The sequence below is a fragment of the Muscardinus avellanarius genome, assembly GCF_963383645.1.
Source record: "Muscardinus avellanarius genome assembly, chromosome: 4".
Classification (NCBI taxonomy): Eukaryota; Metazoa; Chordata; class Mammalia; order Rodentia; family Gliridae; genus Muscardinus; species Muscardinus avellanarius.
Window position 1 is genome coordinate 40,163,603 of NC_137789.1, and position 23,426 is coordinate 40,187,028.

Sequence of the window (23,426 nt, forward strand, 5' to 3'; positions counted from 1 at the left end):
CATTTGGGAGGCTGAGACAGGAGGATCGTAGTTCACGGACAGCCTCTTAGTGAGTCCCTTTGCAACTCAGTAAGACCTTGTTTAAAAATAAAGATTAAAAGAATAGGGCTGGGGGTGTTGCTTGGAGGTGCATGCTCCTGGGTTCCATCCCTAGTACCACAAAGAGAAAAAAAAAAGAAAAAAATCAGGCAATACCCAGTGCTTTGGGAATGTATTTGCTACTAATGTAATGGCTCAGGATACAGAACAAAAACACATGTATTTATTTCAAAAAGATCATATTTAGAATAACAGTAAAACTTGCAATTTTTGTAACTTAAAAATTCTGAGATTAATCAGTAACAAAAAGTAAGAAATCAGATATTCTCCCTAATATTTGGAAGCTAGGAAGAAAAAGGGTCACAGGAGAAACTCTAGATGAAAGGAGAGAAACCATGGATGAGCAAATAAGGAAAACTAACTGGGAGTAATGGGAGGGGAGAAGTAGGAAATTCCCTAATGGGCATGACATACATTCACAAACACATCAAAGTCAATCTCTAAGCCAAATATGATAAGGAGGGAGGGGGAGGGAATGTGATGGGAAATGGGGAAGAGCTACATGAGTGATGTGTGTATGTATGTCTCTACCATCTTAATTTCATTAAGATGTATGACTACAATGCACCAAAAAATGAAAAAAATATCAGCTCATGAACTTATGGGTGCATAAACTTGTTTTGAAGTAAGGAGTATGTGTTTTGTACCAGCTCAACTTCTGAATAGCTTAGCCAGGACTCACTTCATACTTTCTAAAATCAAACCAGCGGAATAAAAATTGGTGAACTGTGCCTTAAGAAAAATCAAGCAAAAACAGTAAGCATGAATCAAACCTTTTCCTGGTGGTCAAGAAAGCAGTACCTGTGCCTAGTTGATCAAGGTGATGACAAAGATGGAACTCCAGGTAGGCAAACTGGAAGGACAAGCAAAGAGATGGGACAAACCATGGGGTAAAACAGGAGTCGACTCTGGTACAGGCAGCCAAGGCTGTTGGAGTTACAAGCTGATCACAAGTGCTTTGAGAACCAGATTCACTTGAAGAGCTATAGGAAATACAAAATAAAAGAAGTTTAATAACCTAAACTTCCCCAAATCACATACCTGCGATGTCTTTTCTGTAAGTTTTTAAAGTCAGTATCCCAAATCTTATAGTCGACATTTATCATCAAGTCTTCTGTATTTCCCATGTGTTTTTTTTTAAAAGAATTAAGTTCATGTTGAATATTGTATAAGGATTGTTGGCAGAGAACTTTCAAAGGATTCCTTAACCTCCAGGTCATGTTGAACTATCTCCAAACCAAGTTTTTTCCATATACATCTATAAAACTTGTGCACAATTTGTTCTCATATTAGTTTAAGGCCAACACAATTCAGAGTATGACTCTCTGCTCCTCAAATAACAAACACCCCTATATATCAATCTCACCATAAATGTTTCCCTTTTGTTCTACTCCTTCCTAGTGCCTAGCTCATATTTACATACGAGTTAGTTGAGACTCTGTTAAATATGCACTGATTATACAAACTGCCATAAAAGTTATGACTATGTCCATAAGATGAGGGTCCCTGGTATTCTGCATGTGCCCTATCTTCATTTGCTCATCCTCTTTTTTTATACTTTTATTAGTGCATTTCAGTGATAGTGATATACTTGCACACAGCACTTGGTGGGCTTTCCCCCAGCTCCCTCCCCACTGCCCTCCCCACAGAGGGTATTGAGATTGCCATTTCCTTAATCAATCCTACCTTCCCCTCACTCTACTGGAGTTTCTCCTCCATTATCTGAAGCCCCTCTGGTATCCTGATTACTCCCTAACTTCCACATAGAAGAGAAAACATATGACCCAACACCATTTTATACAAGCAAAGCTGAATAAATGAATAGCAAAGGCATCCACAGGAAAGAAGACACACATACAGGTGGCCACTAGTGCCAGCAGAAGCAGGAGAGCTGGGGCTGGAGGGGAACAAGATGCATCCTGTCTTCTTTCCAATCTGAATTTGCTCTACAGCCATGGTAACCTGGCTCCCACATCTAGGAGGAGCCTAGAGAATAATACTGTGATTTACAGTATCCTAGAGAAAACTATGATGGGAAAAACTAAAGAAATAAGTCCTTGGTTTTCAAAGTACTCACAGTCTGAAGATGCTCAATATGTAGACATTTGCAAGCATTACAAAATGTCACCCAGGAATGGAAGAGCTGATGTGCTGCCAGAGTGGACACTTAAAAGGAACACAGAATGGCAGGGGAGAATCACATGGGATTCTCTGAGGTGTGAATATTAAAAGGGTATGTGTGTGTGTGTGTGTGTGTAGTACTGAGGGTGGAACACAGGGGCTCCTCTACCTCCAGGCTATATTCCCAGACCTATTTTATACTTTATTTTGGAAACAGGGTCTCACTAAGTTGCTGAGAGCCTCACTAAGTAGCTGAGGCTGGCTTCGCACCTGTGCAATCCTCCTGTCTCAGCCTCCCAAGGGCTGAGCGTGCGCCACCGCGCCCGGCTTCAGAGTGGTTTTAAAAGAGGTTGTGAGAAAGCTGGTGAAAATGAAAGCTAGAAGCATTTTAATCTGTTTACCAATTTAACTTCCAAGAGTTTTTGGTAATTAATTATTGAAATGTCAATAAATTTCCATCACACACAAAGTAAACACAAACTCTAGGGAACTATGTTACTGACTAAACATTATGCACAAAAATGCAGCTAAGCTATTTTAAAAATATCTGTAAATGACCATACTAAATAGCTTTCAAGAGAGTTACCTACTATGGAGTTTTAAATAAAAAGTTTCAAATAAAAATAAAATGTTTCAAATAAAATTGAAACTTCTATTTATTCAGAAAAAACAAGTCATATTAGTTTTATCTTTGTTGTAAACACTTGAGTTCTTTTCCATAAGAAATAGGGTACAGGATGGGCATGGTGGCACTTGCTTATAATCCCAACATTTGGGAGGCTAAGACTGTAGGATTATGATTCATGGACAGCCTCAGCTACATAGTGAGGCCCTCTGCAACCTAGTGAGACACTGTTTCAAAATAAAGAATAAAAATTAAAAATTAGGACAAGGGTACTTGTAGCTCAGAGGTCGAATGCCCCTGGGTTCCATCCTTAGACCAGCAAAAAAAAAAAAAAAGAAATAGGGTACAGCTGGGCATTGTGGCACATACTTGTAATCCCAGTATTTGGGAAGCTGAAACAGGAGGATTGTGGTTCACGGACAACCTCAACTACTTAATGAGGCCCTCGGCAACTTAGTGAGACCTTGTTTAAAAATAAAGAATAAAAAATAGGACTGGGGGTATAGCTCAGAGATAGAATGCCCCTGGGTTCCATCCCCAGTACTTGGGGGGCAGGGAGAAGAGAGAGGAGGGAGGAGGGAGGGAGGGAGGGAGGGAGGGAGGAGAGAGAGAGAGAGAGAGAGAGAGAGAGAGAGAGAGAGAGAGAGAGAGAGAGAGAGAGATCAGTTTTGAGGTGTTTATATGAAGCATTTTTCTTGCCAACTGTAATTTTTGACACTGTAAGATTTTTTCACAATTTATTTTTATATCTCTAGAGATAAGTATAAGTAGTTATTGTAAAATATTGCAAAAGGTTGTGAAAATATGAGTATCTGCTACAATATTCCTTAAAAACATTGATTCATCGATTGTCTTCATTTCCTAAATGAAATGCACAATCATTAGAAAGTTTTTTTTTTTTTTTGTTTTTTTTTTTTGTAGGCTGGGGATGGAGCCCAGGGGCATTCCACCTCCAAGCTACAGCTCCTGCCCTATTTTTTATTCTTTATTTTGAAACCGGGTCTCACTGAGTTGCAGAGGGCCTCACTAAGTAGCTGAGGCTGTCCGCGAACCACGATCCTCTGGTCTCAGCCTCCCGAATGCTGGGATTACAAGCGTGCGCCACCATGTCCGGCTTTAGAAAGATATTTTTAAGCACACATTGTAACTCATGAATCATAAAATCATACTCAAAGTGACCAATAATCCTCTTTCAATCTTAAAATCTTGACTAAAATGGTTATTAGGTTAATCTATACTCAAACTTTCTAAATTTTAGTTTTTTATTTAAAAATTGGAATTATATCAAAATTAAACAATTTTTAAACACCAAATTTATATGGTATATGTAATATGAATGTATTTTATATTTTGAATCAGTACGTTTACACATTTATTTATTTATTTATTTATTTTTATTTTTTATTTTGGTGGTACTGGAGTTCCTGGAAGCCCTTCTACCTCTGGGCTACACTCCCACCGGCTACACTCCCAGACCTATTTTTTAACTTTATGTGGAAACAGGGTCTCTTAAGCCAGCGAGGCTGGCTCCGAACCAGCGCGATCCTCCTGTTTCTGCCTCCCAAGCACGGGGATTACAAGCGTGCGCCACCATGCCCGGCCTACTTATTTATTTTTGTACTATAGGTTGAACCCAGAGGCACTTTACCTTCAAGCCACACACTCAGGCCTATTTAATTTTTTATTTTATAAAAGGTTTCCCTTTGTTGCTCAGGGACTTTGCTAAGTTGCTGAGGCTAGCCTTGAGCCTGTAATCCTGATGTCTCAGTCTCCCAAGGACTGGAAATACAGGTGTGTATCAAGATGCTGAGCACATTTTTTTTTTTATACTCTAAATTTGATCATCACTATATCCTATAAAAGTAGAATCTGTTAAGCTTTCACATGAGGACTGAAAAGATCTAAGTGAGAAGAAACTAAATGGTGATAAATATTAGTGATGACACTGCTAGAGACTTATAATAGCTAATTTTTATAATTTCTTGAATTAGGTAAAATAATGAATTTTGACCTGACTCAAAAGAAAAAACACCAGAAAATAGAAGGGAAAGGTTCCCAAAGGTTGATACTACTGTGGAAACTAAGTTTGAAGGTCTATACTGACTACTGCAAATGTTACCTCAAAAAAAACTGTAATCATTACCAATCTATCAGCTGTCACATGACTAAGCAAACCATTAGCTAATGATATTAGCATGTAACAATTAACTTAGTGTGTGTATGTATGTGTGGCATTGGGATTTGAACCCAGGGGCTTTCTACCTCTGAGCTCTACCCCCAGCCCTCTTTTATTTTTTGAAACAGGATCTCACTAAGTTGCAGAGGTCTTCACTAAATTGCTGAGGCTGTCCTTGAGCCTGTGATCCCCCTGTCTCAGCTTCCCAAGTGATAGAATTACAAGTGAGCACCACCATATCCTGCTCCATTAACTCTTTTATCTCCATCCTTTTGTAGTGGAGGCTTCCTTTAGTCCCTTGAATCCTTAGCTCTTATTTATTCCTGAACTCTCGGTTTAGCAATCTGTATTGCTAAGGTCAAATACCTCCTTGGTGATGGAACCAGGGCTTAAACTCAGGTCTTCTAGCTTAGAGTTCTCCATTAAATGTACCTGTATTTATATAATGCAGTGCTGCCATTTCCATGTAGCAGCTGCCCTGTACTGCTGCAATTTTGTCTTAACTGCAGGCAAGAGGCTCTTCTTTTGTGAAAAAGGTTTCATGGTGCTTATTTTTATGATTCTTCTTGCAGTGATATCCAACAGTCTATTTTTCTCAAACCACTGAGAATATTACTTATGATAATGTTTAATCATAAAAAAGCCAAGTTTTATGAATTCTCATGTGAAAGAAAGAAACTGTGAAAGTTTCTGTGTGTATATAATTTTTTTTGTTTTGTTTCTTTGGGCTGAGGATTAAACCCAGGACTATGTGTATGTTAAGCAATCTCTACTAGCAAGCTACACCTTAATCCCTGCATGCAATATCAGCATTATTCAAGCACTAATATTTTCTTTTTAGAAGTTAAATGAAATTTATTTATCATCCCTTTTGAAAAATATCTTAATAGTGTTTTATTATGCTGACTTTTTTTTTTTTTTTTTCGGGTCTGGGGATGGAACCCAGGGACATTCAACCTCCGAGCTACACACCCTGACCTATTTTTTTTTAGTTTTTTTTTTTTTTTAATTTTTGAAACTGGGTCTCACTGAGTTGCAGAGGGCCTCACTAAGTAGCTGAGGCTATCTGCGAACTGTGATCCTCCGGGTCTCAGCCTCCCACATGCTGGGATTACAAGCGTGCGCCACCATGCCCGACTATGTTGACTTTTAAGCCAACTTCTCTTATTCAATTTCATCAATGTCAACTTCTACCTGGAAAAGACTAATCCTGAAAACTTTAAAGTAAAACTGACTGAGGACTTGGGGAAGTGACTCAGGTAGAGTGCTTTGAATAGTGTGCACCAGCCCTAGGTTCCATTCCAGAACAAAATTTTAAAAATCCCAGGGGTGAGTATAAAAGGTCTGAGATTACCATGTCAAAATCTTGTTGAAAAGTAGACTGAATTTGCTTGTTTGAATAAATTTTCATCTCCTAAAAGCTCCACATTTCAATAGTGCTAAGTATGCCATAAAAGTAATTTTTCTGAATGTTTCAGATTCAGAGGAATTAACCTTGTCCAAAATGTTGCTTTTAATGCTGAAAATGCATTCTTTTATAATTACCATAAAGAAATCATGTTTAACTTGGTACTATTAATGAAACTCAGATTTTTTTGTGTGGTACTGGGGGTGGAACCCAAGGGCTTTTTACCTCCGGGCTATACTCCCAGACCTATTTTATACTTTATTTGGAAACAGGGTCTTACTAAGTTGCTGAGAACCTCACTAAGTAGATAAGCCTGGCTTCAAACCTGTGCAATCCTGTCTCAGCCTCCCAAGCGCTGGGATTACAAGCATGCGCCACCATGCCTGGCTGAAACTCAGATTTTGAAAAAATCAATTTCATTAACCATAGGTTCACTTTCTCAGATTTTCTGGATTTTGATAATGTAGCCTACAATTAGAAAAAGCAATTTTTCTATCCATCTGCTAATTTCTCATAGGACTGGTATTCTTTTGATTGCTGCATTACTTCTGGTAAAAGTCAAGACTATACTTCATTAATAATGTATTTTCACTAAATGTATATTAGTAGGTAATATACTAGGAAGGTCATTCTATTTAAAGAGCCAGATGACCTTAAAATTAAATATATCAAATGTAAAACTCACTACAATTATTAAGTGTACATAGTAATCAATGAAAAGGACAGACTGTAGACAAAAATGTTAAGAGGCTATTTCACTGTAATATGATTATGGGTGGTATTATTTTCTTTACTTTTCAAATGTTCTTCAATGAACATATATTATATAAAAACACTTTCAAAAAAGCATTTGTAAATTTAATATCAAATAGGAATCAATATAAAATAGTGTGCTATGATAATAAAATATGTATGCATAAGATAAAAAATAAAAGTGACAGAAAAAAGTTAATTTATAGTATACTGAAATTGGTGGATGATTTCTCTAGTGTCAGAATGCTGTCTGAAGGAAAAAGGGATTGTATAAAAGGAATAAGATAATGTTAACGTTAACCCATCAGGAGAATGAAAAGGTAGGTAGGACACTGGAAGCAATGAATGCAGTCTCCTTGTACACACTGTATTAAGTGTGGTTTACTTTTTTTTTTGGTGTGGTACTGGGGGTGAAACCCAGGGGCTTTTTACCTCCAGGATACACTCCCAGACCTATTTTATATTTTTTATTTGTAAATAGGGTCTAAGTTGCTGAGAGCCTCACTAAGTAGCTGAGGCTGGCTTCAAACCTGTGTGATCCTCCTGTCTCAGCCTCCCAAGCATGGGGATCACAAGCGTGTGCCACCAGGCCCAGTGTGGTTTACTTTCTTTTTCTTGTCTTTTCTGAGAGCATGAGCAGAAAGGCTTAGTAGGGATGTGTAAATTAGAAGTCATGCTGTAGAATTGGATGTTGAAATCATTTTATTCCCCCCTACATTAAGTCAGTCGATGTGTTAAGCAGGGAAACACTAGAAATGGGTATAATCTAGTTCTCTGCTGCCACTGACGACAGGAAGTGTGGAATAGGATGTTCTGTAACATGGTTCAGAATACCTGAAGTCTGTAATTCTTGAGATTCATATTGGCCAAATCGACTTCACAGCTGGATAAAACTTTAGCTATCTGAACTTGGTCAGCTACATGCTCCTAATGTCTGCAGGTCTGTCTTTTAAAGTTCTTTAAAACCGTTTAAGATGGAAAGCTTTCTAAAATTTACCTTTTAAAAGACAATTCAATTTATTTAACACTCCTCTTACTACCCCAGGGTTATCTTTATACATACTGGTTACTATGTTATTAAGAGTCCATAGAAGTGTATATGGCTCTTTTTTCTACATTTTTGAGTTCAGGATGACTGGAATTGTTTTAATTTGCATTTATACATCTTTTTTGCTTTTTACATTTTTAAGATCTTAGGGATCTTAAGAGAGGGGTCAAAGGGCTGTATTATGAGTAAGACACAAGATTTTTAGTAGAGACTGTGAAACACCAGACTTCATCTTTCTTCCTGGCTCTTTTCTGTAATTCAGGCAGATACAGGTGTTAGACAGCTGAGATACATCTAAGTGAGGAGTCCCTACATAAGACAAGATGATTTGGTGATAATTTCCTAGCGGAATGCCAATCTCTCTCTTCTTCTGCTGGGTTACCTTTGGTCATCAGCTCCATTTTGGCTGCTGTTTAGGACAATTCTCCACAGATCTGAGGATACTAGTTTCTTCTGGTCATTCACCAGATTGATATCAGGTAACTGTAGTTCACAAACTTTGCTTTCAGATAGACTAAATTCTTGAAATGCAATAAAAACCTTCTGGAGTTCATCCCAGTATTCCAAACTACAAGGAACCTATGTTAAAAAAAAAATAGAAGTTAGAAATGGAAATTATGCTTCTGTATTCAATGATATGCAAATCAAACCTTCATAAAAGTTACAACATTAAGACTTTTAAAGAAAATCCCCTACCTCCCCCCTACTCTCTACTTAAAAGGCCTGCGAGCCACCGTTTTGGTGTCTCATCTCTGCTCCATGTGCTGATGGGCACCAGCATGCTGGACTCCCCAAAATAAAGCTCTTGTGATTGAAAAAAAAAGAATAAAGTTATAAAAAACAATGGTTTAGATTTTATTTTCATAGTTGATGTTAAATTTAAAATACCCACTCAAACTAGTTGTGAAACAGCCATTTTTTCTAAATAAGAGACAAATAATAGGGACAAATTCTATATGGCGTTAATTAAAGCTGTAATAATTTGAAAGGTAAGGTTGGAATAGCAACAAACAAAAACACTAAAAAAATAGAATTAAAAAACAGTAAAAGACCTAGCCAGGTACATTCTGGGTGGTATGGCCATAGATAGAAAGGTTAGTATCTAATAATATTTCCCTTTCAAACAAGTTGGGAAAAGATGAAAAATGAGGTTGCAAGATCTGGCTAGCCATTTGGTAAAACCAAAGTGGGTCCCTATAGCATTCTTTGCACAAATGTAAATTCTGAAAGGATCAAAATGGTAGAGCTAAAAAGTGAAAGCATAAGAAAAAAAATCTGTGAGTGGTTTCTACACTTTTTAATAGGACATTATTTTAATGTACGCAATGAAACCCATCAATTGGAAAAGGCTATATTAGTAAGAATCAAATTTAGAAAAGCCAACGAGGATAAGATAGGTAATGTTCAATGGTAGGTCAAGGAATATTTGTTCTGATAGCAGAGAGCTCTTATAAGCCAATGGGAGAAGGATGAGGAAATATAGAAGAGGGCAGACTTAACTCTTGTCAAATTCCATGTTTTCAACTGTACCAAATATCTATTGGACCCTTCTGCATCACCCTTGTAAAACTTGAGGGCAGGGGAACCAATGTAAATATGATGCTCATGTTATTTGCCTGACAGCAATTAGTTAACATAAAAAATATAACCAGCCTGTAGCCGGGAGTGGTGGCGCACGCTTGTAATCCCCGTGCTTGGGAGGCTGAGACAGGAGGATCGCGCAAGTTCGAAGCCAGCCTTGGCTGGTTTAAGAGACTCTGTTTCCAAATAAAATATAAAATAGGTCTGGGTGTGTAGCCTGGAGGTAGAAGACCCCTGGGTTCCATCCGCAGTACCACCAAAAAAAAAAAAAAATATATATATATATATACATATATGTGTATATATATACATATACATATATACATATATATATGTGTGTGTATGTGTGTGTGTAACCAGCCAGTAGACAAAAAGGTACTTAGCTTTACTAATATCTAAAGAAATGTGAATTAAAATAATGATGTAATATTTTTTACTTATTAATCCAGCAATTCAAGAGTTTCAATTTTTGTGCAGAAGTAGAAAAAATACTACTATTCAAGTTTTTTAGAGGGTCATTTGACAGTATCTATCAAATACCTGTATCTTTTACCTAGGAAGTATATTTCTAGAAATTTGTTTTATAGAGATTCTAATTCAAGAGAGTATATCTGCAAATATATGTATAAATATATGCATATTTATGTTATGTATATTTGGGGAGAGAAGAAGAAAAAAGAAAGAAAGGGAGAGAGAGAGGGTAAAAAGAGAGGGAGAGAGGAGGGGGAGAGAGAAAAGAAGAAGGAGGAGGAGGAGGAGGAGGAAGAGGAAGAAGAAGAGGAGGAGGAAGACAAGACTGGCCTCAGATGGGTTCCTTTTATAGAAACATCCCCTAATTATTAACTCCCACCCTCAGAGATGATTGCTGCCTTTCTTGTGACATCTCTATTTCTAGTATATTCCTCTAAATAGAGCTCATAATATTCTACAATTCCTTATTTATGTGTTTGTCTGTTTTATTAGACTCTGGGATCCTTGAGGGCAGAACAGCACATCACTTTAAAATTTATTCTTAGCACTTAATGCAGTTTGGGGGACATAGTGGGATCTCAAAAAAGGTTCCGGAGATAACACATTTCTCCTCAATCTTTCTTTCCTGAATACCTGATTCTTTATCTTTCAATGGGACTATATTTTACCTCCATCTACAATGAAGTGACTAGTGACTGAGCATCGGTGTATGAGGAACTGCTGGATGAGAGAAGGGAAAACACAACAAATATGCACAAGAGGCTAACAGGTGATGGCACAAAAGACAGTAATATCTATAGAATTCCTGTGTGTGTGTGTGTGTGTGTGTGTGTGTGTGTGTGTGTGTTACTGGGGATCGAACCCAGGGGCATTCCACCTCTGAGCTACACCCTCATCCCTATTTTATTTTGAAGCAGGGTCTCGCTAAATTCCAGAGGGCCTCACTAAGTTGCTGAGGCTGGTTGCAAACCTGCATTCCAATCTCAGCATCTCCAGTATTGGGATTACAAGTGTGTACCACCATGCATCCATGCATGATTTATACATTCCACCTTCAGCTATCCTTTCTTAAAATTCTCTTTTCTTGCTATGTGTGGCGTAATTTTAATTCCCTCTCTCTGGATCATTGTTCCAGTATTCTCTCTTAGTCAGAAATATCTGCACATCCTTCCTCTCTCACTGTCTCACGTCTAAATCCTTCCCATCTGTCAAGGACCAAATCAAATGCTACCCATCTGGGGAGGTGAAAATAATTCTCTTTTCTGAATACCAATTAAGAAAAAAAAAAAGGACCGCCTCAGCTACTTAGTGAGGCACTTGGCAATTCAGTGAGAACCCGTTTCAAAATAAAATAAAAAAAATCAGGGCTGGGGCGTAGCACCGATATAGAATGCCCCTGGCTTCCAACCCCAGTACCAAAAAAAAAAAAAAAAAAAAAAAGAAAAGAAAAGAAAGAAAGAAAGAAAGAAAGATAGAATGTTTCATGGCTCTTATCAATATATACCTCATGCTATGCTTATTTCTATACATATCTCCCCTGGTGGACACATTCCTAGAGGAAATGATTTCCTTTTGTGTAAGCTTTTGACTTCCACAGCACCTGGAATCCTATATACAGCGAATGTTCAAAAAGACCTGCTGAGCCGGACATGGTGCTGCACGCTTGTAATCCCAGCATTTAGGAGGCTGAGACAGGAGGATCGGGGTTCCTGGACAGCCTCAGCTACTTAGTGAGGCCCTCTGTAACTCAGTGAGACCTTGTTTCAAAATAAAAAATAAAAAATAATGCTGGGGGTATAACTCAGAGGTAGAATGCGCCTGGATTTCATCCCCAGTAACTGAAGAAAAAAAAAAAGATTTGCTGAATGAATGAATAAATATTTAATAAGTTAATGAATGAATATTTACATATAGGCTGACTCAGCCCATCTCTGGCACATTAGACTCCACAGAAAACTATAGAAGATAAAAGCATGATCTTTACAGAGACATTAAGATTCAAATCCTGTCTCTACTAGCTATGAGGTCTTAGATAAATTCATTTTTTTAAACATCAGTTCCTATATTTCTAAAAAAGGGATATCTAATCTTTGGACTGCCAGTGAGCCTGCCCTTTGGTTTAAGACACTCATAACCAGAGGAAGAAGAGATGTGGGAAGTGAGCTATAAAGCCCTGGATAGGCACATGAGAAACTTCAGGAAGAGGGAAAATAATTTAGAAAAAGTATATTAATGTAAATACTGTTCTTTTTTCTTTTTGCAATACTGGGAATGGAGCCCAGGGGTAGTCTACCTCCAAATTACACTCCTAGCCCTATTATTTTCTATTCTTTATTTTAAAACATGGTCTCACTAAGTTGCAGAGGGCCTAAGTAGCTGAGGCTGGCTGCAAATCTACAATCTTCTTGTTTTAGCCTCCCAAGTACTGGGATTTCAAGTGTGTACCACCATGCCTGGCTGTATCTATTGTTTTTTAATACAAATTATGAGATGTAAAATTCAACATAATATCTGGTAGAGAGGTTACATAGAAAATAGAGTGAAAATCTGGGTATGGGGACATATGATTGTAATACTAGTTCTTGGGAGGGTAAAACAGGAGATTCACAGGTTCAAAGCCAGCTTCAGTAACTTAGTGAGGCCCTCCACAACTTAGCAAGACCTTATTTCCAAATATAAAATAAAATATGTGTGGGAGTGTATCCTGGAGGTAGAAGACCCTGGGTTCCATCCCTAGTACCACAAAAAAAAAAAAAAAAAAAAAAAAAGAAAGAAAAGAAAAGAGAAAATAGGGTTTGGTTTTGGCATTGTCTTCAGAAACTCTACATTAAAATTAATGTAGGCTAGCTAATTAAAATTAGCTGTCTACCTTAAGGTCCTACACAGCAGGACCTTAAGGAAAAAGTTCTAGTAAATTGTTTTGTTGTTGTGCATTTTTTTTTTTTTTTTGCGGTACTGGGGATTGAACCCAGGGGCATTCTACCTCCAAGCTACACCTCCAGCCTTATATATATATTTTTTATTCATTATTTTGAAACAGGGTCTCACTAAGCTGCAAAGGGCCTCACTAAGTAATAGCGGAGGCTTTCCTTGAAATGCTGGGATTACAAGCGTGTGCCACCACACCCGGCTTTAAAAGAGGGTCTTGCTAGATTGCTAAGAGTCTTATTAGTTGTGAAATCTGATCCTAAACTTGTGATCTTCCTGACTGTTGTGAAGGCTGGTCTTAAACTTGTGATCTTCCTGTCTCAGCCTACTAAGTATTGGGATTATAGGCGTGGGTCACCAAGTCAAGTTCCAGTAAATTCTGATATACAAGATAAGGGTTGGAATGATCCATAATATAAGGAAGTCCACTAGAAACCACTGTGGGAAGACATTAGGCAGCTTCAAGGTAATGGAAATCGACTGTACCAACACTGGGGCTGGGGAGATAAGAATTGTGTGAGTTAAAAAAAAAAAAAAGATGTGGAGGAAAGCCAAAGAAAAGCTTTATTTAGCTCACAACATGTGTGAGGACCATGGTTACAAACTTTAACTGAAACATTCCAGGCTACTCTGAAAATTCAGAAAACAATAGAAAACTATTATAGAAATATGCCTCAATACATGTCGGTTATGTGTTTGCCAGAATTTTCCTTTATGTACCCCATCTTCATTGTTAATAAAAGGATATTAATAAATTCGCTCCAAATGAGACCCTTGTTGAATTTAAATTGTATGCCTGTAAGTGCATTTACAAGTCATATATTTGTCCTTTTTCCCATTATAAGAATATATTTGTCTTTAGTACTTCAAAACAAAAGCTAATGAGCATGATTAGTATTTTAAAGAGTTAGGTAATAGATAACCATCTTTTAATTATATTATTATTATTATTATTATTATTATTATTATTATTATGGTACTGGGGTTCCTGGAAACCCTTCTACCTCCAGGGTACACTCCCAGACCCATTTTTACACTTTTTAAATTTGGAAACAGGGTCTCTTAAGCCAGCGCGGCTGGCTTCAAACCTGCGTGATCCTCCTATCTTCACCTCCCAAGTGCGGGGATTACAAGCGTGCGCCACCACACCTGGCAATTTAATTACCTTATTTTTTCATCCTAAAAGACTCACTGGTGTTCCACTTGAGATCAGGTCCCAAGCTGTCACTTACAGCACTGGTTTATGGCCTCGGTCACTCTAATAGTCTAAGCCACACTTTCTCATGTGTAAAGTGAGAGTAGTAAAACCTACATTGTTTTTAAGCCTAAATAAGGATTCTGGACTTTATCTTAATGTCAATGGTATACTTTGGAAGGATTTTAAGCAAAGAAGTGATATGGCCAAACTTATGTTTTACAAAGATTCTGAGTACTATAAAGAATGGATTAAAAAGGATAAATGTAGATGTGATAAGAACAATTAGGAGGAATAAGCTAGAAATTGTCATAGCTTGGAGTACAGAAGTAGCATGTAGGAGATTCTTGGAACAACAACAACAAAAAACAACAAAAACAAAACAGTAAGTTTTACTGACTGATCAGATAGAAGTGAGGAAGGAGGGCTCCCAGGCTTCTGGGCAGAAGTTTGCTTTGTTTCTCCGGGGAGTAAATTTGTGGTATATGTGGGGTGAAGGGGGGGCGTGATGAGTTTGTCTCTGGACAAGCTGAGCTGAAGGCACCATCAACCTTTCCAGTGGAAATACCAAGGAAGAAGTTGGCTGTCCTGGGCTTGTAAGAGGGAGTTAACTGTATTGACGCATGAATAAAGGACTCACTCGGCTAATATTAGCCTCTTGTCAGAAGCATGTCATGGAGGGATGAAGACTAATGGGGTTTAGGGTATTTCTTTGCAAGAGGATGTTTTCAAAGATGAGTGAAGAATATAAACTGGTTAGAAGAGGATATGGAAACATAGTGAGTTGATGGATAGGAAGAAATCAGAAAAGCATTAAGAATAGTTTAATGAATGAGTGCAGTGAGGTTGCTGTGTAAGTAGCCTGGAGGGCTACCAGAGACTGCAGGAGATTAGGAGGCTGGAATGCATAATGCAGGAGGCAGGGACCTACTGGGCAGGACAAGGTCAGGGCTGGGTGGGAGTGAGTAGGTCCATGGAGTATAAGAGATCACTCCAGAGATGAGATCAAGGCAGGGTTTGGCTGCTCCATTCACTTGCATGCTCATGGTAGTGAAGAAAGAGGCTGGAATTTGTGGGCCAAGGACTTCTAAGAATGCAAGAGTGTGCTCAGGAACTTGGTAGAAGGCAATAACAACCAGAGGCAGAGGATGCTAGAATTAGATGGAATGAGTCTTAAAGAAATAGGATTCAATGGGACGGTAGAGACTACAGGCAAGTTGTACTGTTGAGCAAGCAGAATGCCTCATGTGTTGCCATCAAATAAAAGAAATGAGAGAATTAACAGCCTCCAGCTCAGATTGTGATGAATAGGAGCCCAGGGGACTGCATGCTTTCACTTAGGGGAATGGAGTAGAAGAAATGCTGCAGAAGATGCTGGGGTTTAGTGGAGTTCACTAACCTTAGAGTGCATGTTCCAAAGGGCTCAGGGGAGGGCATGGGAGGTAGAGGTAGGTTGATAAGAGTAGGCAAAAAGAGACACAAATTAGCACCTAGAAAAGATATATTTGATACTTTGGATGGTGAGTAGGAAAGAAGGGAGAGAGAGGCATGTGTGAGAATTGAGCTCTGATTCAGGAAGTGTAGGGATGATTGTGTGGTTTTATTTATTTATTTATTTATTTATTTATTTATTTATTTATTTATTTTGGTGGTACTGGGGTTCCTGGAAGCCCTTCTACCTCCGGGCTACACTCCCAGACCTATTTTTACATTTTTATTTGGAAACAGGGTCTCCTAAGCCAGCGCGCGCGGCTGGCTTCGAACCTGCGTGATCCTCCTGTCTCTGCCTCCCAAGCGCGGGGATTACAAGCGTGCGCCACCACGCCCAGCATGATTGTGTGGTTTTAAAAGTAGTTGTCTCCTCTTCCTCCTCCTTTTGTGGTACTAAGGACTTAACCCTGGTGTGTCTACCTCTGAGCTATACTTCTAGCCCTATTTTATTTTTACATTGAAACAGGGCCTAAGGTGCAGAGGGGCTCACAAAGTTGCTGAGGCTGGTTTCGAACCTGAGATCCTCCGGTCTCAGCTTCTCAGATACTGGGATTATAGGTGTGTGACACCATGCCCAGCTATTGTGCTTCTTCTTTAAGCCTAGCTTATATCCCATGTGAGACCAGTATTCTTTTAAAATTTTTGTTATTATTATATTATTATTATTCATCTTTTAACAGACTGGTATTAAAGAACTATAGCAATTGCTAATAATCTCACAGCACAAGGTCTAGAATACAGTATATGCTCGAAAAGTAATTTTTCAATTAATGAATGGGGGTTATGGTATAGCTTGGTGGTTGAGCACTTATCCAGCAAGCAGGAGGCCCTAGCTTCACTCCCATCACAGTAATAATAATAATAATAATAATAATAATAATAATAATAAATTGCTTAAAGATAACAATATCATTCTTTAACAGTCTTTTATTTTAAAAAGGTCTTTTATGTACTTAACTGGTTTTTCCACTCAAGTTACTTTGTTCTCTCACCCATTTTTTTTTTTGGAACAGGGGATGAAACCCAGGAGCATTGTACTTCCAAGCTACACCCCCAGTCCTAGTTTTTAGTCTTTTTTTTTAAAACAGGGTCTTGCTGAGTTGCAAAGGGCCTCGCTAAGTAGCTAAGGCTGTTCACGAACCCTAATCCTCCAGTCTCATCTCCCAAATGCTGGGATTATAAGTGTGAGCCACCACGCCTGGCCTCTCACCCATTTTTAATGAACATTACTTTAGCGCTAATCTTCTTTTGTCTTTCAGTTAAAGGTTGACATTGTACAGCTAATCTCTAGGTCAGCAGTGATTTAATTAAACTAAACACTGAATGTGGTCATATTATGCTTACAACTTCATATGGTAGCAATTAATTATTCTCAAGGAAAACTCTGGGCTCTATTTTGTGAGATCTATTTTAAAATAACTTTATTATATGCTTTTAGCTTTGAAAGAGATGATGTGAATGATCTTTAGTTATATATCTATAACTGAGGATTTATTACTAATGCTTATACTGAATAACTTGAAGGGAAGATGACTATTCCAAGAAAGTTTGGTTGCCAAAAAAATAGTTCAAAAAGCCTGAATATCTAGTACTGAGTCATGGGAAGTGGGAACAAGTAAATTGGTTTCACTGGAAAACATTCCACATATAGCACATGGTACATTTCAAATGACTGTCAAGATTATATATTTTTTATTACGTTTTGTTTTCCTATTCATTATTTGACAGGACCTAAAAAATTAGCCAGCCATACATAATAAACTGTACTCTAAGCATATGTGGTCTTTGCATATGAATATATTTTAGGTTGTATATATGCCAGTTCGTAAGAGCACATCTATTTTTGCATTAAAATGTTATTCTACAATTTGTTTTCATTTGATGGCTAATTTGGGAGGATTTGCATGTGTGTCAGCCATTTGAAAATATTTTTGGTACAAAGAATATTTTGGCACTTAATTTGTTTTTATTACTTAGTAGTACTGCCAAGACTATTAGCAGTGTTACAACTGCCCATCTGTTCTCATAGATGAATTAGTTTTGATTTCTTTGTGCAGGGTTGCTGAAATTGGGCAGTTGTCCCTATTCCCATCCAATTTCACTAAACCACCTAGGCAAAGGTACCTTCCCTATATTCATATGCATAATAAAAAGCTGGTAGCTTGAGAGGAAAGATTTAGCAACTGATGTATCTTATCAGTCTGTTTCTGCTGTCCTTTCCTTTGTCTTATGACAAAATAGGCTAGCTGCCCATGCAGGACTGTTTGGTGACTGCAAGGGCAAAGTCTCCCTTTTGGACTCATTCATGGAAGCTTGGCTAACGGAGAGGATACTACCCTCATTGCTCCTCCTGCGACATGTCTAGATTTCCCAGGATGTCAAGTCAGCAGGTGATTATAACAGAGGGAAGAATAGCTGCTCTGTCACTATCATCTGTGTATTTGGGAGTCTCAGTATAGTGACAGTGATGGCAGCCATAGGAAGAGAAGACACTGCCTTTTGATAAGATACATTATCTTACTAAGGAAAAGATTATTTCCATTTTATAGTAAATTAACTATGGCTCAAAGAAGTTAGGTAACCTGCTGTTAAAATTATACATTAGAGCCGGGCATGGTGGCACACATTTGTAATCCCCGCACTTGGGAGGCTGAGACAGGAGGAGCGCACAGGTTCAAAGCCAGCCTCAGCTACTTAGTGAGGCTCTCAGCAACTTAGTGAGACCCTGTTTCCAAATAAAATATAAAAAAATAGGTCTCGGAGTATAGTCTGGAGGTAGAAAGCCTCTGGATTTCACCCCCATTACCATCCGCCCAAAAATTATACATTAGTAAATGGCAGATATTTTGGCTATAAATTCTATGTTCTTTAATCATTTTTAGATGAAAGAAGAAAATAGTCTCTAGAATGTGTCACGTACAATTTCCAGTTCTAGTTTCTTTAAAGCAGATTTCTAGGAAGCAAGTGATGCAAATGCATTCATCTCAGCCATTTATAGATACTTTAAGTTGGAAGTTCTTTTAAAATATTAAAAGCATTTTCTTTTTCTCTAAATACTTTGAATATCTTACTGTCTTCTGGCCTCTATGATTTTTGACATAAAATCAGTAGTTACTCTTATTAATATCCCTTAAATGTAACCAGTCTCTTCTCTCCTTTCTTTGTCTTTTGACAGTTTGTGTTTAGGTATAGACATGGTTAAGATCATTCTATTTAGAGTTCATTGAGTTTCTTAGATGTATATTGTCTTTCACCAAATTTGAGTTCAGCCATTATTTCTTTAAATATTCTTTCTTCCCCTTTCTTTTTCTCCTTTTATTCTGGAACACCTATTATGCATATATTGGTATATTTGATGGTGTGCCATAGGTCTCTGAGGTTCTGTTAACTTTTCTCCATTTTTTTTTTCTTTCTGTTCTTCAAATCCAATAATCTCAGCTAATCTATTTTCCCTGATTCTTCTGCCAGCTCAAATCTGTTGTTTAATCCCTTTAGTAGATTTTTAATTTCAGTTATTATGCTTTTCAACTCTGGAATTAATTTCTTTCTTTCTTTCTTTCTTTCTTTCTTTCTTTCTTTCTTTCTTTCTTTCTTTCTTTCTTTCTTCTTTCTTTTTACAAATTATTACAGGTTGAGCATCCTTAATCTGAAAATCCAAAATGCTCCAAAATCTGAAACTTTCTGAGTGCTAACATGATACCACAGTAGAAAAATTCTTCCAGATGGGTTGCAATCAATATACAACACAGTGCACAGAATTATTAAGGATGTTATACAAAGATACCTTCAAGTTATTTATATGGATATAAATAAATTCCACATTTAACTTGGGTCCCATCCCGAAGACATTTCATTATATACGCACAAATATTTCAAAGTAAATAAATGTGTGAAATCAGAGATACTTCTGATCCATTTTGACTAAAAGATACTCTTTAATAATAGCCTCTATTGGTCAGCATTATTTCCACAACTCCCTTTAGTTCTTTAGACATGGCTTTCTTTAGTCTTTTGAACATTTAAAAATAGGTGATTGAAAGTTTTTGTCTAGTGTTATGGTTAGCTGTTGAACATCCCCTAAATTTCTCATGTATTCAGGTTCAGAGTTGATACAATTAAGCTATGAGAGTTGTAATCTCATCAGTAGATAAATCCTTTGGTATAGATTTTCAGGGTGGAAACCTAGGCCAGTGGGGTGTGATTGGAGAAGGTGTTTCCCTAGGGGTGTGGTCTTAGAAACTGTGGTACTGTCTCTGAATCCCCCTGCTTGCTTGCTCCCTTGGCTTCCAGCCTCCATGATGTGAGAGCAGAGCTTTACTCTCTGTCCTTCTGTCTGCTTCCTGCTGCCACCATTTCCTGAGCTTCAAAGTCTGACCTCACATGGACTGAAGCCAGAATCTTTAAAAACCTGTGAAAAATTAAATCTTCCTTCTTCTAAGTTGTGTGGTCAGTTGCTTTTGATTATATTAGTAAGAATGTTGACTGAGACCGCCTAAATCTAACATCTGGGCTTCCTCAGGGACAGGTTCTATTTGGCTCCCCCCGTCATACACCACATATGGGGGACACTTTCTGTTTCTTTGAATCACTAGTAAATTTTTGTTGAAAATTCAATAGTTTAAATGATGTAAAATTCTATAATAATATTATTAATAAATAATGGAAACTATAAAAATCATACTCTGGCCCTTGCCTGGGGTTTGTTATCATTGCCATTTGGTTTCAGTTATTTTTGCTGATATTTATGAGCTAATCTTGTAAGGTCTGTAGTCTTTGTTGTTGCTTTGATCTTAGTGTTGTTTGTCTCAGCAAAGGTTCACATATTGAGAGCTTGGTCTCCACTGTGGTGATGTAGCAGTTGGAGAACTGTTGAGAGATAGGGCCTGGTGGCAGGTCCTTAGATCACTGGGGGCATGCCCTTAAAAGGGATTAAGGTATTTCTTGTGTGATCTTATCTAGTTATCATAAAATTATTATTATGAAAGCCCAAGCCAGGCACCTTCTAAATCGAGATGTGTCGACCTACTCCCACCTGTGCTTTTGCCACTGCTATCTGTTATGATGTGATGCAGACAAGGGGGCCCTTACCAGAGGTGAGACAATGCAAGTCTGATGCCCCTGAGCTTCCAAAACTGGGAGCTGAATAAACCTCTTTCTTCATGTCATGCCTCAGGTATTTTGTTATAGTAACACAAAGCTGATGAATACAATTGGATAGTTTCTGAAGTAAATACTTGTTTTGTGGTCATTTAATAATTAGACAGGGATCTCATTAAAGATCTGGAACCAAGAGACCACCAATTCTTTGCTAATAGACCTTTGATCAGGTTTATGCATACTGTCACCTCTGTTGTAGCCTTTACTTCCTGTTGTACAGAGACTTAAGGATAGAGAGAGGTAGGGCCTTTCAGGTCTTTCCCAAACATGCACTTAGCCTTGTATATAAGCATGTCTTTCTAGTTTTTCAAAAATATATGAGATTTTCAAAGCCCTGGTGAACATTTCATTACCCAGCTTTTCTTTTTAAACTTTCTGGTTAAACTATCATTTATCCCAACTGATTTCCACTGCTTCAAGCAACTTCAAAATTAATCAATTGCATCTAATGTTTTGGAATATATCCCTAAGGGCCGAAGGTGTACTTTTTGTACTATAAAGCTTCTTTGAAAAGCAACTGTTGTCAAACTCTCATTTTGATCATAAGAAGTTATTTTACTTCATTAACAAAGTAAAAGTACATACTGTATTATAAAATATCAAATAATAAATAATTCCCTAAAGAAAAGACACTAGAAATATTAGAGAAGTAAATGGGTGAAAGAGTTTTTAATTAATGACTATAGAAAAGTGGATAGCTGAAAAATAGAGAGTGACTGAAAAATGGTGTGTAGGTAGAAAGGGCTGAGTAGATTGCAATATAAATGCTAAAACCTCAATAAGTTAATAATATAGCTTCTTTTTCCATACAATAATAAGGGTTTCTACTTAAGATGCATATGGCTTAAATATCCTTTTAAACATAAAGATAATTTATCATAATCAGTTTTTTATAATTTATAGGAGACATACAACAAATTACAAATAGAGCAAATGAAAACTGAAGAGATAATTTCCATAGTTAGTAATTAAAAGTAAAATGTATTCTGCCCCAAAAACCTATTTATTCTTTTGTTTATTACCTCACTGTAAAAATCTATCATTTAGCCAGTGTGGTAGCGCATGCTTATAATCCCAGCATTTGGAAGGCTGAGACCAGAGGATCATGGTTCGCAGACAGCCTCAGCTACTTAGCAAGGCCCTTTGCAACTCAAGGAGACCCTGTTTCAAAATAAAAGGTCTAAAAAATAGGGCTGGGGGTGTAGCTTGGAGGTACAATGCCTTTGGTTTCCATCCCCAGTACTGCAAAAAAAAAAAAAAAACCCTACCATTTAATAAAAAGCTAAAATGCAAATAGGTTTGCAATCTGAAATATTTTTGCTTACATTTCTTTTTATATGTATCTGATTCTTAGTTGATTTCAAAGAAGGAAAAGAAAAGTTTCTATACATCTTCAACTAATAGAAGTCACAGTAAGAAAAAAAATCTCTTATAACATTGGAACCAGTTGAGAAACCACAAGTATTCAAATGCAGGAAATCATGATTTTATAACATTTTAATGTGATCTACTCTTGGGAAACAAAGTTAACCAAACTCTATTTCTGTACAGGAAATATTCAAGTGTACAGTTGTAATACATTGTGGTGAAGGGTACAGCTGCAGATTTTTCACCTGTAATGCCCCACTGGTATTGTGGCTTACTATATTGCATCAAGACCGCCTTCCTGTCCGGAAAACCCTCTAAGTACAAGCAAGCTCTAACTCCAGATTTTATTTTCCCTTGGTATTGGAATAAGGTAATTTAAGAGCCCTGAGAAATACTTTTTAGCCTTTAAAAGGAAATGTGTAACATTCTTTTATTAGGATTTATGTTTGCCTTGGTTTTTAAAAAATTTAACATATGACCCTGTTATCTTATCATTTTATCAAGCTACCAGGTTTCAAGCAAATGCAGGTGTGTAACATGACATTCTTCAAGATTATCTTTTTCCTTAAAGAGAAATAATGAAATATATTAAGACTTTCTGAGTAAAAACTAACTTAAAACAGGGGCAATTTTACCATTTTAGGTTTTCTTCTAAGGAGATGATAAGCCCTATATTCATACTATGTATTGGTCTCATCTCTAGTCAGGAATTTTACTCAGTTGTAGCAACAGCCAAAAGTACATGGTGTTCTGTATAAATCAATCAATAAATTGTCAACTTGCAAACAGGATAAAACCTAAACTCTTCACAATGTCTGAAAATCTATGTATTTTATTGACTAGATATTTTCTTGTGTACCACACATATTATAAATATAAATGTACGTATAAGAATGTGTTGGCCGGGCATGGTAGTGTGCCCTTGTTAATTACAGTATCTTGGAGGCCAAGACAGGAGGATCACAAATTCGCGGTCAGCCTCAGCTACTTAGTGAGGCTTCCTAC

At 37.3% G+C, this 23,426-nt stretch overlaps 1 protein-coding gene across 3 annotated transcripts in view; it reads right to left on the reverse strand.

The window, feature by feature from the left end:
• Positions 1 to 23,426, reverse strand: part of VPS13B (vacuolar protein sorting 13 homolog B) — a gene marked incomplete at both ends in the record, with an annotated part of 689,491 nt that overhangs the window by 94,955 nt on the left and 571,110 nt on the right. For all 3 annotated transcript variants that reach the window (XM_080693506.1, XM_080693505.1, XM_080693507.1), the window contains 2 exons: positions 901 to 1,082; positions 8,613 to 8,809. In XM_080693506.1, coding sequence (XP_080549632.1) covers positions 901 to 1,082; positions 8,613 to 8,809 — 379 coding nt within the window. The remainder of the gene's footprint in view (positions 1 to 900; positions 1,083 to 8,612; positions 8,810 to 23,426) is intronic.